Source organism: Panicum virgatum, chromosome 3N, assembly GCF_016808335.1.
Source record: "Panicum virgatum strain AP13 chromosome 3N, P.virgatum_v5, whole genome shotgun sequence".
Taxonomy (NCBI): Eukaryota; Viridiplantae; Streptophyta; class Magnoliopsida; order Poales; family Poaceae; genus Panicum; species Panicum virgatum.
The window spans coordinates 36,167,865-36,187,453 of NC_053147.1; the positions used below are offsets into that span (position 1 = coordinate 36,167,865).

Sequence of the window (19,589 nt, forward strand, 5' to 3'; positions counted from 1 at the left end):
CTCATTGCATGCTTTGAGTCAATTCTGAAATTTCGAAGTTAGAGGAGGACTAAACATCTAAGCATGATTTGGAAAGGGTTTATGTGCTTGATTAACATCCATTGATCAAAGTGAGTTTACGGGAAAGAGTTGTGCTCTCTACCTACCACCACATGCAAATAATTCAAAGGAGGGAGCAGCCATGCATGGGAAGGACAAGTGATTTTCAGCAAAGATGGCACCATGTGATGAATGATTAAGCAGGGGACAAGGTGAATGACACAAAGTGGAGAAATAATGTTGCAAGTGGACATCAAAGGCAAAGAAGGAGTGGTTCACATGATTTGGGCGGTGCAAAGCATACAAGATGTACTGGACAGAAGCAAATAATTGCACCAGGAAGCCACCAGAGAAAATTGAAGTGGAGAGGAGCCAAAAACACCCTAGGCCGGCCGGCCCCAAGGCCCTAGGCCGGCCGGCCTGGCCCCTATTTAAGCCCTCTGGTGCTCCCCTTTGGCAGGTATACTCCTCACTCAGTTCCTTTCTTATGTTCTTCAATTTCTTTGCCCAGAAACATCAGTTAGAGCCCTGAAAAATTCGTCCACCAAAATCTACTCCAAAAATCTCAGAAAATTCAACACAATTCCTAGTTTGTTCCACTCTTCGATATATTGTTCTCCCGCCGGCAAGAAACCCCCGGTGTGTTTGTTTTTGAGTGTGTGCAGCAAGGAGTCACCATGAGTGGCCTCATGAAGATCATCGCCGGGAGGAGAAGGACGCGTTCATCAACATCCGACGCATCGGCAAGTTCTTCGCGGAGGCACTCGGTCTTCGAGTCTCCACGGAGCATGGAGGAAGACAACCCCGCACCGAGGAGCGACATGCTGCTCCTTGGTGGGATGAGAGACCCGAGAAGCTCCTCCATGCGATTCACCGAAGGGATGCCACCTCCTCCACGGCATTCGACAAGGTCATCCGCACCACCACCATACAAGCCCAAGAATTCAGAATATGGGTTTATTATCTTGTCGAAGGAAGAAGATGAAAGGCTCAAGTTCATGAAGGGAAGACTACGAGCAAATTATGATTTTGATGATGAAGCATTGGTGAAGCTGGGATTTCATCATGACATCTATGAGCTATTGGAGAACATCGGTTGGAAGTTATTTTCCGACGGTGTCACGGTTGATATGCAAGAAGAAGTGGCTCTTGAGATGTTCATGACATTAGAAAAATCAACGGAAGTGGTGGATGATGAAGAAGTTCCGTGTCTGAAATTTAGGCTTAAAAATGAAGAGAAAGTAATCACCTATGGAGAAATAAGAAGCTTGCTCGGATTCAAAAATAATGCATATGAAATGGTGCAAGTTGAAGATAGAGAGCTTGATGAATTTTGGACAAAAATAGCAAAAGATGTCAACCGCCAAAGGAAAAATATAAGTAATGTGACCCTCCAAATATTCCACTCTTAGTTGAGCAAGAGAATTCTCGGGAGGATGAGAGAATCGAAGGTCACCGACCAAGAATTAAATTGGATGTATGCTGCATTGGTGAAGAAGCAAGTAATTGATCCCACCAACATCATGGTTGAAAGGTGGCTTTGTGAAGCATCATCCGGCACGGGAGAAGTTGGTTCGGGATGTTATCTCACAATGATAGCCTAAGACATGAATCCGAGGTTACAAGTGATCCAAAAATTTTATGTCCCGGGAAGAGATATTGGGATTGATCAATTGAGGCAAGGCCATTATATCGGAGGGGATGAAAAGAAGGGATTTACTATTTCTGAGATGGATATTTCCCTCCCCGATCAAAGGCTAAAATTATTTGCAAGAGGGAGGACTGATTGGCGAGTTGAAAATATTGGAAAAAAGGTGAAGAAATCAAAAAGAGGAAGGTTAATTGAAGAGACATCAGCATCGGCACAACAAGAAGGCTTGGAAGTAAACCTTCCACCGCCAACTTCTGCTTATTGGAGGAATGAATTTCAAGGTGCATCAAGTGGACAGGGATATCCGCAAGGATGGACGAGTCAATGGGAAGGAAGCCAAGAACAAGCATGGGGGCACGCTGCGGCGGCACCCCCACCATTTAGCAACTACGGCTACCCACCCTCGTCATATCAAGGAGAGATGCCCGACCCGTCATTTGGAGCACAATATTTTGACCTCCCTCAACCATAACAAGGAATGAGAATTATGGGTGCTTATGCGAGAAGAAACATGGAAGATATAGATGCCATCTGGAGACATACAACTCAACTAGAAGATGGAACTGCAGGAATTGCATATCAAATGAGACTTCTAGGCCTGGCGCCACCGGAATAATTTAATGGAGGAGCATTTCAGCAGTATTATGATCAAGGATACAACGCAAGAGCCAATCAAGGAGATTGATCGACGGCATGACCATGAATAAAATGCTCGCACGTGTGGTTTGGATTTTATATTTCTTTTCATTTATTTTCAGCATGTGTGCAAGCTTGTGTGTGCGTAGCAATTTTCTGTTTTATTTATTTCAGCATGTGTGCAATTTGTTTTCTTTTGTCTTCATCACCATGATAAATAAATGAATCACCTACGCTTTAATGTTATGGTTAGTAATGATGATAGAAAGTTTGTGCCATGTTAAAATATGATGATCGTTGCCGCTTTGTCTACTTTCTTGTGCTTGGTTTATGCATGATTAAACTAATGCTCTCTCTAACATGATCTGAAAATTAATTAAATGCCGGCTAATTCAATTGTGGAGGTTATAATAAATTAAGACACATATCTTTTATTCTTGCTCTTTTACTTAAGCTTGTCAAGGAAAATTTAATTTGGATTTAATTTTGAGCTAACCTTGTCAATGAAACCTTTTGCAATTGCTCTACCCTTCTACAAGTCTAAATGATATATCATAACAAACCATAGGGCAAGAATTATTTTCAAGTGAATTAATTCAGGATTTATCTTCTTTGGTACGAGACTAAGAAGCTGACCATTCCATATTTTTGTGTATCTCTCTTTTGCTAGCTATTCTATCCATGCAATGTGAGTTTCTATACCGGGAACATCGCAAACCTCGCTGGATATCCACCCCTAACCAAAAACATCTTTTTGTGAGACACCTCCTTGACCACAACCTATATATTGAGTATATATATTTATTTCGACGGCAAAACAGTGGAATCAAGAGCAAAATTCAGTAAAACATAAGCTTGGGAAGCATCAAAGAGTTCGCAGAAAAAAAATCCGAAGAAGTGGAGGCCTACAGGCAGTAGGCCGGCCGGCTCAACACCCCTAGGCCGGCTGGCCTGCCCCTTTTCCTCCTCTATTGGCTTCAATCTTTCACGAGGAGATGCTCCATTAAATTCCAAAGTTGAATCCAGAGAATTGATAAAGTTTTGTGCACTCACTCCATCAAGTTATCATCACTTCATTGCTTGAGGACAAGCAAAAGTTCGAGCATGGGGGGAGGTGGAGTAAGTGCATTGTGTTGCCAATGGTTCTGAGGAGCAGAAAGAAAGAAAAAAAAGAGGAAGAGAAAACAGAAAAAAAATGAATGATGATGAAAAGCTCCTCGGTCCCGTTTGCTTCATTAAAACTCTAGATACTTTGAAGATTATTCTATACTCAATTATTCCAACCATGTGCAATCCGATAACAAGGACTTCAGTCGTGCCTTGGGATCAACCGTTGCCATTTGCACATGTCCACCATCTAAAGTGTGTGTTCCATTCTCTCCCTCTCCACAAAGAAATTATTTTCCAATGGTCTTTTTGACGAGTCTCGGTAAATCCATAAGAAGTATTTCTTGTTTTGATAATATCTTGATTATAATATCTTTTGTTAGGACTAACCTTTCCAGAGCTCCAGATAAAGCCTCACACATACATATGAGAGAAAGAAAGGAGAGAGTTCTAGCAAGATTGAGAGACAAGATGAGCTGAGAGTTTCCAAGAGCAAATTGCAATGAGGTTTGAATTATTGATCTTGGTTTAGCATTACTTATGGAACTTACTTTCTTAATTCTGAGACTTGTTTAATTTTGAGAGCATGTGCTTAATAATTGTGGGGAAGCATTTAACTTGTATCTACCTTCCACATTGAAAAAGCTGGTTACAATTTGAATTATTAATTGCAAAATATTTTGGGAGCATTGTGTTTTATCGTGTATGATCAAGTGCAGGGATTGGACACTGAAAGGTAGCGCTGATTTTTATCAAAGACTTACTCGAGGACGAGCAAGGTTTAAGCATGGGGGGGGGAATGTTGGCGCTCCTTAAGTATCCATTTTATCCCCTGTTTAACTTTGATAATGGCATTAATTTAATATCAAAATCACTAACCATCCTAACCTCGGCCCAATTATTGGTCGTTTTCACGTTTGCACATATATTTTGGAGGTACTTCGTTTTTGCAGGTTTTTGACCAATTTTGGAGAATGAAATGGCGAGCCCCACGATCACGTGATGACACGAAGAAAGACGAAGGCCAAAGCCCGAACAAAGGATCGAAGGCCATGATGATTAGAGGCCCATTCATGCACATCCACCCTCCAATGAAGCCCAAAAGACAAAGCCCACAAGATAAGATCAAGATACTTCGGGGCTAAGCAAAGCAAAGAGATATTTAAGGAAGGATTTTCCATCCTATCCATCTCCTCGAAGAAATCTCGAAGATAACGACGTCTAAAGGGGTGCAATCGTGAAAGACATAAACTCTAGAAGATTCCAGGAGACTTGGGGAGAAAGTTGAGCACAAGCCGGCGAAGGAAAGTCCTAGGCCGGCCGGCCTAGGCTCATTGGGCCGGCCGGCCCAGACCTTTTTTAGGTCGGTTCGACCACCCCTTTGACCGAGGGTTCCCTGAGGCTATTTAAAGACCCCTCCCCAAGGTTCACACAGAGATCAATTGGGGAGACGACGCCAAGGAGCAGAGAAGATAGAGGGACACCTCTCGGAGAGCCGAGGGTCGTGCTAGTTGTCTAGGGTTTGCCCTAGCCGACGTGGGAACCTTGCAAGGAAGACCACGTCGAAGTTCTGGAGCTAGGATCATCAAGATCAAGGTAGGGCCCCGGTTGTGATCTTGTGATGTACAATCATTCATGGTGAAGTTATTTGTGATTCCGAATGTTTAGCGACCATGTTCTCTCTTTCGATTTCAGTTCTTTTCTTTGGGTTCGCTTCATCCTAGATCTATTATCAAGATAGATCACTTAGCATGATCTTGTAGTCATGGTGGCTAGAGGTTCATGGCGGAACTACCAAAGGGGGTTCGACTTGCTTCAGGGTATCTCGTTGAAAGGGGTGGCGTCGTGACAGGCCGTTGCCACTTAGTAGGTTGGGTATCGAGGGATCGGATTGGAGATTTTGGGTTTAAAGAGGCTTTTCATTGAGATTCACATCTATCTTACTTCACTTTATCTAGCTGGAACTACAACATATGCATGATCTAGGTGATCTAGATTGGTTATCTCTAACTTTCTCTTGCTACCTTCGGTGTTTGTCGTGTTTTTAGTAGATTAGATTCGTTTTCACCATCTCATACAAAGGAATTTCTATGCTAGTAGATTGTTTCTTGTCTCTTTGGTTCCGTGGATTGATAAACCTTGGGGGAATACTCTAAGGCAAAAGCTACACGAAACCGTGCGCTTGCGGTATATAAATCGGGGGCGCTAAGGAGCATCAACAGAGCAGCGGAAGCAGGAAGTCTAAGAGTGTAAAGGGGCTCCGGGCTGTCACATCCGAGGAGCGGACGCCGGAAAGCCAAATCCTTCATAGTAAGACCAGAAGAGTCAAATTCGATAGAACAGGAGTTGTCAGTAGTAAACTAGCGAATGGAAAGAAGGTTGTGAATCATTTGAGGAGCAACAAGAACATTAGGAAGACGAGGAGCACAACCCACGGCGGTGACAGGAAGTCAAGACCCATCACCAACCATGATAGATGAAGGACAAGAGAGGTGTGGGGGTCGGACAGAAGAGAGGATACCGGCATCAGGAGTGCTGTGGAAGGACTCACCCGAGTCGGCGATCCACTCGGTGCTGACCGGCGGCGTCAGTCCCATGGTGCCGAATGACTGCTCTAGAGCAGCCTAGTCCTACCCCCTAGGCCAGGTCAGCTGCTGGTTGGGCTGAGCTGGCAGGGTCCAGTACGGCGCGGAGAGGGGAGAAGCACCAGTGAACATGGCCGCCGGCTGGAGCTAAGGACGAGGCCCCCCTCCCGGGCCCTGGAACGGCCACATCAAGATGCGCCCTAACCATGGGTTGCTAAAGGATGGCCAGGGCGTACCTCCAGGGGCAGGGGTATAAGCGGGAGTCGGAGCCGGCGGAGTCGGCGCGCCTCGACGGCCCCCACTGGTACCGGTACCCCCAGAAGCAGGGCCACCAGTGCCACCACCACCACCACCACGTCCCCCCCCCCCCCCCGCCGACGATGTCCACGGCCCCCCCACCTCTGGTCTGCCCGGCGGGAGCAGCACCAAGGAGAGAGGTGGTAGGGGCGGCGGAGGAAGCCGTTGGAGGAGCGACGAGTGTGGTGGAGGTGGAAGAGGGCGATCCGGGCGCGAGACCCCTGGTGATCTCCTCAAGGGCGAGGTCATCCTGGACCTGCAGGAAGGAGGGGAAGGGCCTCTGGTGGGCGATCTAGCTCTTCAGGTGGTCGTAGGTGCTACTCATGCCCCGCAGGACATTGAGCACCAAGATTCCGATCGGACACCGGATCCCCGAGGTCGTGAAGAGCATCAGCCACGCCGTTCATCTGTCGGCAGTACTCACCAACGGAGAGGTCCCCCTGCACGAAGGTGCGGATGGTGGCATCGAGCTAGAGGGCGCGGTACTCGGCGTTGCCGAGGAACTGCCCCTCGATCGCCACCTAGGCCTGCGCACGGTGCCGCCGTGGGTCCAGACGAGGTCCTGAAGATCTAGGGAGATGGTCCCGAAGATCCAGGACATGGCGACATTGTCGAGGCGCAACCACGCCATGTCCTGCGCCTCGATCGGCATGTTGAGGAGGACTTGGTCGTCAAGGACGTAGCGGCAGAGGGCGAGCAGGACCTGGTCCCGCCAGCGTCCGTAGGAGGAGGACGTCGGGTTGAGCAGGACGGTGACCAGGAGCTTGATGTTCTGGACGCCGGCGGCCTGGAGGTGGAGCTGGGTGACCATGGGGTCGGTTGTGTCGTACCGGGCTCCAGATCCAGCGGGCGAGGCCTGGTGGGAGGAAGAGGCGCCGGGCTCGGGGACGACGGGCCGGCCAGAGGAGACGCGGAGGAAGTGCTCCGCCTCGGCGACCCGGAGAAAGCAAGCTTCGGCCGCGGCGTGCTCGCGCTCCCAGGCAAGGGCAGCCACACGGACCCGCTCCTGGGCCGCCGAATCCTCTGACTTGGCAGCGAGGAGGGCCGCGGCGAGAGCGGCGTCAGCCTGCTGCCCGCAGAGGGCAGTGGCGGAGAGTGGCGCATCTACGGGCGACATCCCGAGCCCGGTCCATGTGAGATCGGCGGCGGCGGCGGTGGGCCACTTGCCCGCCGCGACCGCAGCGCGGTGGGCCGCAGCGGCGGCGGCCGCCGCAGCGGCTGGATCGCCGCCCGCGGCCTGCAGTGCGGCCTGGAGGGCAGCCAGATTGGCGCCTGTGGCCTGCAGTGCAGCCTCCAGGGCGGCCAAATCGGCGCCTGCGGCAGCAGGATCGGTGGTGGCGACGGACAGGGGCCGCACGGGCGGCTGCACGTACGTCGGGGGCTCCAGGATGGGCGGCAGCGGCCCAGGCGGCACTGGTGGCGGCGGCAGCGGCTCGAGCGGGGCCTGAGGCGGGGGTCCAGGTGGCAGCGCGCCTCCCGCGCCCTTCTTGTCCGCGGCCCCTGCACCTGCAGCCCCCCGCGCCCGCACCACCAGCAGCGGCGGCGGGGTCGGGCAGGGGCGCAAGGGCCACCAGGGCGGCGGCGGCCGCAGCAGGGGTCCCTCCGGCGGCGGCCGCAGCAGGGGTCCCTCCGGCGGCGGATCCGGGTGGAGCAAGGGTCCAGGCGACGACAGAAGCGACGGATCGGGGCCAAGCGGCCGGAGTAGGGGATGCGGCGGCGCCTGCAGAGGACACAGCGGCCGGCCAGGCGCTCGGCGCAGAGGGAGCACCAGCAGTAGAGGAAGAGGAGGGGAGGGGAGGGAAGGAGGAGAGAGGAGGGGGTGCCTGCGGCCGGCGGCCAGCCATGGCTGCCGGCGGCGGCGGCGGCGGCGGCTGGGAGGTGAGGGAGAAAGGAAAACCCTAACCCTAGGCTAATGATACCATGTAGGAAGGAATAATGGATGATATTCCTCCAATCCTAGAAGGGTAGGTATATATAATTCCTATACATGAGCCTCTAGATGGGCCTCTATATATATGGGCTCAATATGCACCAACATATTTTATATCAATTCAACTTTGTGGCCATCACATATAGATTCCGGGGGTGCTAGGATCATAAGTGCTTACTTTATTCTGCTTTGCGACTTCTGCTCTCTGTCCTTCAGCTTTCCAATGCATACAATGATTTACTAAGGCTCACAGCTAACCATTGTCATGCTCACATTCACTGATTCACCCAAGGATACAACTCAGCCTCATTATGCGACTATAGTCAAACTTCTTGCATCAAATGTATATGTTTTAAAGACAGTAATTCTACTCTGTAACCATAATGTATTATATTGACTGTCTTTTGCAGGTGCGGGGTATGAAATTGAGCAAAGATGTGAGGAACCAACTATGTCAGATTATTCAAAAAATTGCAAAAGGCCAGTTCTCTAGCTTTTGTTTTATCTTCAGTCCTTAAATCAATAATAAAGAAGATCCCTTTGAAAGATCAGTGATAAAGTAGATCAGTTTCAAATATGCTCAGTGCTAATTAAGGATGCAAGTGGTGAACCAGTAGCTAGCTAGTTCATTTTTATCCCATTTCTGTTATTTGTTTCAAAATTTGGATTATTTCAATTAGATGAGTTTTGTGTTGACCGAATGACCCAGAGGAAGCAGAACTTGCATCCCTAGTGCTGACACTATTTATGAGCTTCCTCTTAAACCAATTTGAAGTTTCAGTTTATGAAGCATAGGCGCGCACTGTTGATCAATTATTTTATTGAGTCTAGGAGATTGTAGGTTTTGTTAATTTGTTTTGACTCTGAAGGCCAGCTTGGAAAAAACCAAAAGGCTTGTATAATGCAACTAAGGACATGTAACAAGTGATCATAGGAAGTCACCGAGAGCTCACTTTAGTTGTCTGATAAATCAGTTTTTTATTTGTTATAACCAAGGTTTGCTTGCTGCTGAAATGTAAGCACAAGGTCAGCCTGTCAGATATTTAAAAAGAATATACAGAAATGTGATATATGAAACGGAGCTGCTAGCGCCCAGACGCCCGATCCAGGTGCTGGCATCGGACGCTCCATTCAATCAGAGCCACTCATCCTATCCACTGGACATAGAGACTGATTGTCCCATCACAACATTTGCATATCAGGAAAATTCCGGTTGTAACATGACTGATTCCTTCCTGCCTCCTCTTTGCGTCGTCGTTGTTGTTTGGATGAACGAGATCGAAGTGAACCGTCCACTGATGAACTCCTTCCCAAGACATGCTCTGAAGAACAATCGGCTCAAACATGGCTGAGCTCCAAAGAATCAAGTTTTCATCACCGGATTAAGCATGTGCTCATCATCCCCTACTTATTGTTGAAAAAAAGAGTAACTACCACTGCAACATCGAAATTTACTGACCGTAACATGAAAACAAAATAATGTCAACATGCTGAATCACTTGCTGCAACATGGTAAAAGCTACCAACATCCAGACTCACTAGCTGCAACTTAGCCAAAAAGTAACCCCAACATCTAAATTCGCTTGATGCAACATTGGAAATAAATATCCGAAGTCATAAGCTGCAGGTAACCATAACATTAAAACTCGCTGCAATACCAGAATCATTCAACTGCAACATCCAAAAATCATAAATTGCAAAATTCAAAAATCTCATATTGCAACACGAAGAAACAATAAACACAACATCACAATTCAGCTGTCGGCATGGTTTTAAATAGCGGGCTATGACAAATAGCGGCGTATTTTTTAAAAATACTAAGAGGCTATAGTGGAGGCTATAGCGTGCTATGGCAAATAGCGGTTTACTACTAAATCATAAAAAATATAAGTAATAGATGCACAAAAACATAGTAATTAGTGAATTTTATAAACATAACTATATTTCTAGAGCCACGGGAACATTACTTAAGTTGACAATACAATAAAATTCATACAATCAAATATTCAGTTGTCCAAAAGACCAAAACAATAGCACTGAGATAAAGATAAGGCTATAGCGGCGCTAAAGCTACGCCATTTAGCGCAGTTATAGCCCAATTTAGCGTCCATAGCTGCCATAGCGGCACAAATACAAATAGCGTAGCGGGAACCCTCTAAAAAGGCTATAGCAGAGTTATAGCGGAGCTATAGCCGGCTATTTAAAACTATGGTTGTCGGTGGTTTTGGCATCTAGAACTCTGGAAGGTCTAATTCCTCTCTCCCCCTCTTTCCTACCTCGTGCCATTAACTCACACCCCCAATTTCTCTTCCCAGCATGGGAGCGATTTCCTCGCACGCGCGCCGCTTCTTGTCGCCCCCCCCCCCCCCCCCCCCCCCCTGATTTTTCATGTGTAAAGCCTTGCCGACGCTCGGACGCCTAGTCAACAAGGTGGACACCTAATCGGGCAAGGCGGGTGCCTTCCGCATGCAGGCCTGGGCGACCCGGACGCCTAGAAAACTTCAGCGCCTGAACGACTAGGCGATGCCTAGGCAACACCTTTTGAACATTGCTTCCACCAACTCTCGGCTCCCCGAGAAGGCCATCCTCCTCCAGAGGAATCTCTAGTTGCTATTGCTTCCAGTGAGGGAGAGGAGGTTGGTGAGGTTGTTGGAGCAGCGCCCTGGCGTCAACCACAAGGCGGCGGTCTTGATGATGAGACATCAGTGCTAGATGTGGAGCGGCACTTGCAGGCAGTGCCGCACTGGAGCCAAGGAGCTGAAGATGAGGGAGTGAGCTCCTCGAAGAGGTTGAAGGTCTGGTCGTCCCCGATGGCCAAATTGAAGAAAGTGAGGAGCTGCATTGGGCTGTCATCCCTCATTGACATCCCAAGATGGGCATGACATAGGGATGGTCCTGTGGAGCTAGATGGGTGTGTTACAAGCATGACCGCAAGAAGCTGCCAGTGGCAGCAGAGACGGTGTGCGGACGCGCGACACGGGAAAGGCCTGCAGGAGTCAGGATGTGCGCAAGGCGGAAGGGTCGAAGGAGATGCCGCCTAGAAAGAAAATATCCAGCAGGACGAAGGATAGGATACGCCTCATGTGCCGCACTAGTGCTGTCACGTGGCATGAGCAGGCTGTCCAAAAGTTTGCTTATATCGGACGCCTGCCGTAAACCATGATCATATATGGAAACTGGCCATTATTTTTTATGCTGCGTCTTAAGTTGTCAATTAATGGGATTACTCTAACTTGCCCATAACTTTTAATCACAAGTTACCCTTGATCTCTATAGACATCGTGGAAAAACAGGCAAGTTAACTTGATTTTTTTTAAATCTAGGTCCAACTGATGTTCATGCAAGGAAAAGCCAGAAGAATGACCCTGACTATAGAAAGTTGAGGAGAGCTCTCTGTGTAGGATATGGTAACCAGCTAGCTGAGAGGATGCTGCATCACAATGGGTACCATACTGTTGGCTATAGGGCCCAACTTGTGCAGGTATTGAATTGTGTAATTTCTTTGTCAGAATTAGTTTATTGTAATGATATAGCATCCCAAAAATTAGGGGTAGTGGAATACTCATGAATCATTTTACTTGTAAGATCAGCACCACCAAATTTGCATGCTTTTTTATCCCTTGTTTTACTGAACATAGAAACCAAAGAAACTGCTAGTAGCTACATAAAATTGTTTCTTAGGGTTCCATGTCTTGAGGGAATGCTGCTTAGGAATGCTTTCTTGCAGAACATACTTTAAGAGCACAAAACCACACTTATCATTTATGATTATTTGTGGTATGACATACAAATGAAGCAACTGATGGCATAATTAATCTCCTTTGATGAACTGATTGACGAGTTTTGATCACATTGTGTAGTTTGGGAATTTGAACGGTGAATTTCTTTTGCAGGTGCATCCATCTTCTGTACTGGAAGGTGATGAATACGGGAGGTTTCCGATGTACGTTGTTTATCATGAGCTGATAAGTACAACTTGTCCATATATGAGAAACATTTGTGCTGTCGATCAGGCCTGGGTTGTGCCTATATTGAAGAAGCTTCAGAAATTAGATGTAAGCCGATTAAGGTATATTGACAAGTTTCTTACTAAAAGCATTATTCCTGAATTCTGATCCAGCCAAACATTGTGATAGCTAATGTCAATGTTATGTATCTCATTGCAGTGGTGGTTCAAGTGCACCGAAAGATTCTGAACCTCTGGATGAACATGTAAACGTGCCAAAGAAAGCTATTGATGTTCAACAATCTGAGGTGGACAGTAAAATCCAGGCAGCACGGGAGCGCTACCTTGCACGAAAAGGCAAGAAATGACACGTTTTCCTGATACCTTACCTCAAGACTGCCTTCAAGCTTATCTGTCCCAGTCTTTTTTTTTTGGGTGGGGGGGGGGGGGTGATTGCTGGTTATTGATGGAGTGGCAATGCACTGCCTACTGGTTGAGTTCTTTGGCTGGATCGGATGTGAAATTGTGTACAGCATACATCCTATGTGAAATTAGGAAGCGACTTAGGCAACTTGTAGGATCATTCCGCTCAGGTTTTTGGGCATGGAAAAATTAGGAAGCTATTTAGGCAACTTGTTGGAGACCTTTTTTCACCACTACTGTTTTGGCCACTAGTATCCTTTCTTTCTCATCTGCAAGAGCTTTCCGGTTGTAATTTCTTGTGCACAAGCATACTAACGATTTTTTTTTTGCTCCTGAAGATGTTTCGGTAAAATACTTAGAGCATCTCTAGCAGATTACTTATCTATACCAACATCTTTTTACATTTTTGGTAGCTAGTGTTGTAGCAGAGTATAGCATGTTTTTACATTTTTGGTAGCTAGTGTTGTAGCAGAGTATAGCATGTTTTTACATTTTTCGTAGCTAGATTACTCAAAGCATAGCGTGGAGGAAGGAATTTTCTACAATTGAGCGAGAGAGGTGTCGCTGAGTCAAGTAGGTCAAGCTGAGTCAAGTCAGAGAAAATCGAAAAAAAAAGAGAAAGCCAACATATGCTTAGAGAGGCTTCACCTAGGGGAGTAATATTTTCATTCTGTAAGTAAAAGTCAAGTAGAAAGTAAAACTCATATTAAACCGTTGGAAACCGCCAAAAAACCGCCACCCTAGTCGTCGAAAGATTTCATCCCTCGGTCGTTAAGGAGCAAGAAAACAGATGCGTGTTAGTGCAACAGCTTTTGCGCTAATTGCTCAATCCCTTGCTTGTTTGGAACAAGATTAGCGATTATAATTTTTTTTATATTGTTGATGGAATTGGTAATCTACTAGAGCATCTCTTATTGTCAAAATAATAGACTTTTGGTATTAGGAAGATGATGAGTAATCTACTGGAGATTCACTTACAGCTCCTGAACATCGACTCCATCCCCCCAGTAAGAACCCATGTGGCCATGTCACGCAGTCATGCGCTAACTCCAAGAAGAGCGGTACCAGCACGAGGTGATGAGCTCCTCTTGTCCCGTCTGCTACTCACGGAGCTGCTCCGCTGCTGCGCACCTGCATTCAGCATAGCCGTAGACACGGACGACCGTATCATACTCAATGATCAGTTTGGGCGAAGCTTAGATGAAGGCGGACGACCGTATCATACTCAATGATCAGTTTGGGAGAAGCTTGGATGAAGGCAAACAAGCGTGAGCTCAGACTACGCTCATAATTCATTGGTCAGGACATCAAATTGGAGCAGAAAACTTAAGGAATTTCAGATCGGTGCTCAAGCCAAAGCTCCAACAAGCTAGATCACGAATACCATCTTGCAATAGCAATGGAGGCAGAGCTTGTTGTTGATAAACTCACCCAGAGATCTGGTCCGTTCTCGCCAATGATGAGATACGAGGTGAAGGGCGCAGCTCGAACGGAAGTGCTTGCCTAAAAGGAAAGAGGATGATGGGAACGTGTCCCGATCTGAATAGAAGTCGTAGTTGACGATGACTTGAAACTTGATGTAGAAAACGTTGTGGGCGTATCCACCACGGTGATGTCCTCATCATCCTCCCCTTCTTGAAAGAAAAGCCGTCCTCAGCGCCGATTGTACTCGAAGCTGATCCTGTAGGCTCCTTGATCCTAATCCACATGAGCTTTGTCAATACTATCCTGCAAAAGATTAGTACTAACAAAAGGCAGCATAGGAATAGATGGCATATGAATATCAATAGTATCGGATCCACTTAGTTGATTACAATCTTGAACAACAAAAGGAGAATTCAGATTTGCACAAATGTAAACCCAATATATCAAATATTATCCTTTATTGTTATATTTGCCAATAACATGATATATATGTCTAGATAACTATGGCAAATCAGCACATATAAAAAGTTTCTCCTTTAAATTACTTAGATTACACAAAACATCAAATTCAGTGTAACCCAAGGTATGTGAAGAAGACAACAATTTCATCTCATCTGTATCGCTAGCAACATGAATCACATTTGTAAATTTAACAGAAGCGTGTGGTTCAATGCTCTTATATTCATGATCAGGTAAGTCATCTTTATCACATGGAATATGAAGCAAACCATCTTGTGACAAAGGTAAATCAAGAGTTGGTTCCACTAATAATTGCTCTGTCATAGCATGATTGGTGGAAAAATTCAGCACATCAAGAAAATTCTCACCTTCCGTGAGTGTTGCAGCAGTAGTAATACGTGCATTGTGAAGTGATGGTTCTGAACTTGCACATGAGGATGTGAGCTCCTCATTTTCTTCCATGTCGTTCTTGTCCTCTTGCTTTTGATCAGCATCCTGCAAAAGGTTGGGCTTAGCAAGAGAAACAACAATGGACTGATCCTCTATGTTTTGCACCTCATCATATGAATTCCATGCAGGAGGTAGATTAACAAAGGTTTCACGCTTAAGAAGTTTCATATCTATCCATGTTTGGGGTTTATCTGAAGAACTTAAAGAATCCAACCAAACTAAAGCTCAGTGTCGCAAAACACTAGCTGCATTTTTTACCTTCTTCCTTGGACACATGCAACGAGTTGCAAATATGTTATCTATAGCAATTTTCCACTCCAAGTATGCATCATCACCCACACCATGATGTTGGTGGATATGAAGAACCTGTCATTGTTAGAAGACAGTGAAAGATAACGCAAAAGTATTATCCCTATCCACTAGCAACTACTGGGTGGTGGTGAAAGTGGAATGCAATATCTCAAGCGGCTTACCACCATCTTGCAAGTGTGCTTATCAAAGTCTAGCAGGCGGCACAATCAGTTGTCAAGCTTGGGTGTAACAGTTGCAAGGCGAACCTGTGTTGATCGAAGTATATGTGTAGCTTCAGGTAGGCACAATATAGTAGTAAGGATTAGCAATTAATCAATTCAGAAATTGCAAGTCTGAAAATTAGTTCCAAGTTAGTCCCAAGCAAGCAACAATACAACTCACCACAAGACCATAAAAGATGCAAGCACTTCTGAATTTTTTTATTATTTGTTTCTTTTATTTCTTGGTGCGGCTTTTTTCTCTCTCTTTTGTTAGCACCTTTGCCTTTTTTTCTTTGTTCTTTTTTTTTATGTAGCAGAAAGTGCCGCAGAAGATATTACAGCTCAAATACAAAAGCCTGCACTTCAGCACAATGCAAAGTTTTGTTGTCAAGCAGCAAGGAAAAACCTATGGCTCAGCTACTTATTATCAAAACATGCAAGGACCAGCTGGCACAACACAGATCAGGCGCAACAATCTGGTGAAGTATTTCTTGCGTTGTTGCGCACGGTGTCCTTACCAAACGATGCGGACTCCAAAATTGGATAGTAATATTTTATTCCAATGGTTTCAAAGATCCCTTATCTTTCTCACGTTGTATGCAACAAACAAGAATAGCACTCTGATGGCCAAACACAGCGAACATGCGCACAGGAACAGTCAAGCAAGACTTGATACTAAAGGCAAGAACAAGATCTAGACACGACAAACACAATGACACACGCGAGGGACTAAAATTCAGAAAAGCAATCTGAAAAGAAACATCGCAGAGGCACAAAAGGGTTGTAGGACAGCGGAAATATTTTTGTGGAGCTTTTTTTTGGACTATGGATAATGAAAACAAGATGAATCTAAAGGGCACACAATAATATACCTCATGGTTCACCTGATTCCTGATACCACTTGATGTAGACGTGGCCCGATCTTCCGAGAGGCAGGGTAAATTCGATTGGTGGAGTATGTGACGTTGGCGATCCGGCTTCTAATCAGACACGATTCGAAGTCCTACAACAAGCGTGAGCTCAGACTACGCTCATAATTCATTGGTCAGGACATCAAATTGGAGCAGAAAACTTAAGGAATTTCAGATCAGTGCTCAAGCCAAAGCTCCAACAAACTAGATCACGAGTACCATCTTGCAATAGTAATGGAGGCAGAGCTTGTTGTTGATAATTAAACTCACCCAGAGATCTGGTCCGTTCTCACTAATAATGAGATACGAGGCGAAGGACGCAGCTCGAGCGGAAGTGCTTGCCCAAAAGGAAAGAGGATGATGGGAATGTGGCCCGATCTTCCGAGAGATAGGGTAAATTCGATTGGTGGAGTTGTTGGCGATCTGGCTTCTAATCAGACATGATTCGAAGTTCTGCAACCGTTACACCGCTGCTCCGTTGGTTATCAACCAAGCACAACTTGATTGACCTCGCCAAGAAGACTTTTCCTGCAAACGAATAGACGAACACAAGCAAGAAGATGTAAACGCGCAATCTGATAATTGCAAATATGGATGAAGCAAATCACAAGAGGGGTTCAAGCACTCGATTCGAAAGGACTAATCGATACAGTCGAGGAGAGCAAAGAATAGGGGCTCTGGATCAATGTATAAGGACTTGTCGCAATAGATACAACGATGCAATCTTTGTTTCTCAAAGAAAAACACAAGAATTAAACAAAACCCAAGTCTAAAAGGTGGATGCTACTGATTTTATATCCTAAGGGATGTCTTAGGGTTGCTGGTGGAGGCCAAGGGGGCGTCCACCACTTGGGCCAACACAGTACACAGGCCAACAACCCAAAAGACGGCGGCACAACGCCCTGACAGATTCTGGATGTCTGTTGGCGGTCGATTTCGATGATTTTTACCGCCAACATTACTTCGGATTTCATGCTTTTTGAACTATAATGTTATAATTTTCACTAACATTAATAAGTTCCATGAGTTTTGGTGACTATTTGAACCCAGGAACAACATGTGCAAGAATTAGCCAAAATGGGATGAATCCCAGGCCGGCCGGCCTAGGCCAGGCCGGCCGGTCTACCCCTGCAACACTTTGTCATGCAACTTTGTGGGAGGTGGCTTGAGCCCAAGATCAAGGTCATATCATTGTGGTTTAGTCAGAATTCACAAATCAAGACCGAGATGCTTGAACCATATGGAGTTGAGCCCAAATCCAGTGACAACTTGACAACTCAGAACCCAATTCAACTAGAGAAGCAATGTGGGCCTTGAGAGCAACGTGCCAGAGAAATAGAAGTCCGAGCCGAGCCAGAGCCAGGCCGGCGGGCCTAGGAGAGGCCGGCCGGCCTCTAACTATCACCGTTGGGGCTATGCAACTTCCACCGACTCCAAGAGAAGATCCAGAGTGTCGACGCAAAGGCGGTGGCTAGGTGGCCACATCCCTAGGCTGGCCGGCCTAGGGGAGGCCGGTCGACCCAACCTTGCGGCCTCTGAAGCTCTCCCTTGGTGTGTAAGACAAGCACAACTAACTTACATGCGTGCAACTGACACTCAGCCCAGTACCGACCATAGAGTAGTATAAATAGAGCACCACACCCCTCTTGTAACACACACACCCATCCATAGAGAAGAGAGTCTCTTGTTACACTCTTGTGTTGAGTAGGAAGAGAGTGAGGTGAGTGCTCTGGTGAAAGCCGAGCTGAAAGGAGAGGACTCGAGTTCTCTCGGTCTTACTCCACTTTTGTATCCACCTCGAAGGAATATACTTGAGTAAGTTCCTTGTCTTAACTTCAGTTTCTCGCTAGCTTTACTTTCTGTCTTAGTTACTTGTTAAGTACTTACTTTGATCTGCGGGATCCTGAGTCTGCATAAGTAGCAAGTTCTGCTTATTTAAGGTTGCTTTCTATCTAAGTACACGGTAGGAGCAAGTAGCTCGAGAGCTGTGGGCGTGGTGCCCAGGCTTGGTAGCTATCTCAGGTTGTGTTCCACCCCACGGAACCGTTGTGGTAGTCGGTAGGTGGTGACAGCCCTATCCATCCTTTGTAGTCCACCACGTTCGGGTGTTTTCATAGTAGTAGTACAGGTTGCCGTTGGACTCCCATCTCATCCCTTTCTGAAGTCCTTCCTCTTCCAGCCGCCAAAGCAGATCAAGTCAGTAGTTAGCTCATCAACTAGTTAGAGTAGTAGGTTATCTGGAGTTAGGCCCTCTTCCCTTTATCTTCTTCTCACTGGTTGTGTTCGGTTGAAGATCTCTAAGTTTGGTCGAAGCTTTACCATTCCTTGGATTCGATATCCCAGGTATACTCCCAGGTGAAAGCTACAATTGGTCTCTGTGCGCTTGCAGAGTAATTCGCTAGGCTAAGGAGTGCCAACAAGCTTTCTGGCGTCGTTGCCGGGGAACGGTATCAACACTAGATCTAGGGCTAATCAGCCGTACGACTTTTCATCCATCCACATGGAGTTTTCTCCTAGTTATCCGGCAGTTCCATCTCACGAGTATTTGGAACCGCCACCATATTGCCACCCCATTCTATCAGATGGTTACGAGATCCGTCCCAGTCTTGTAGCCATGGTTCTCGCATAGTCCTTCTCTAGTAAAAAGGACGAGTGTCCCTATGCTCACTTGCAAATCTTCAAAGAGAATTGTTCTCTTCTGATTATACCCAATTGTTCTCTTCTGATTATACCTGGTATGATCTAAACCACCTTACGGTGGAAGCTATTCCCGTTCTCTCTGATGAGGAAAGCCAAGATTTGGTACAAACAGACGGCAAAGAGAGTCGGAGTTGATTGGATACAGTTGAAGGATGAATTCTGCTTGTTCTTCTATCCTATCTCCAAAGTGATTCCCCATCGGAAACAACTGCTATCATTCCAGCAAGGCGATGAATCACTTGGAGTAGCCTGGGCTAGATTCATGCATTTAGTAGACTCCGGGCCACCACATCAGATGCCGGTGGAAATACTTATGCAACACTTCTTCTATGGCCTTAAACCGGAAAGCGCACATTTCATGAATGTGGCGTCCGAGGGATCCGTCATGTACAAGACAGTGGCTGAAGTCAGAACTCTCCTAGAGAAGGTTCTGAATAGCACTGACTACACCGGTATCTATGACGATCCACCAGAGCCGATAGAGCAGCCCAGCGAGACACAGTAGCTTCAAATCCTTT

The 19,589-nt window shown here is 46.3% G+C and overlaps 1 protein-coding gene across 1 annotated transcript in view; it reads left to right on the forward strand.

Annotated features, from left to right (window-relative positions):
- Positions 1-12,568, forward strand: part of LOC120667781 (probable pre-mRNA-splicing factor ATP-dependent RNA helicase DEAH4) — a 71,825-nt gene extending 59,257 nt beyond the window's left edge. Inside the window, 4 exon segments of the mRNA XM_039947783.1 lie at positions 8,656-8,725; positions 11,569-11,726; positions 12,139-12,314; positions 12,412-12,568. Of these exon segments, the coding sequence (XP_039803717.1) occupies positions 8,656-8,725; positions 11,569-11,726; positions 12,139-12,314; positions 12,412-12,559 (552 nt within the window). The 3' untranslated portion in view covers positions 12,560-12,568.
- The last annotated feature ends 7,021 nt before the right edge of the window (positions 12,569-19,589 follow it).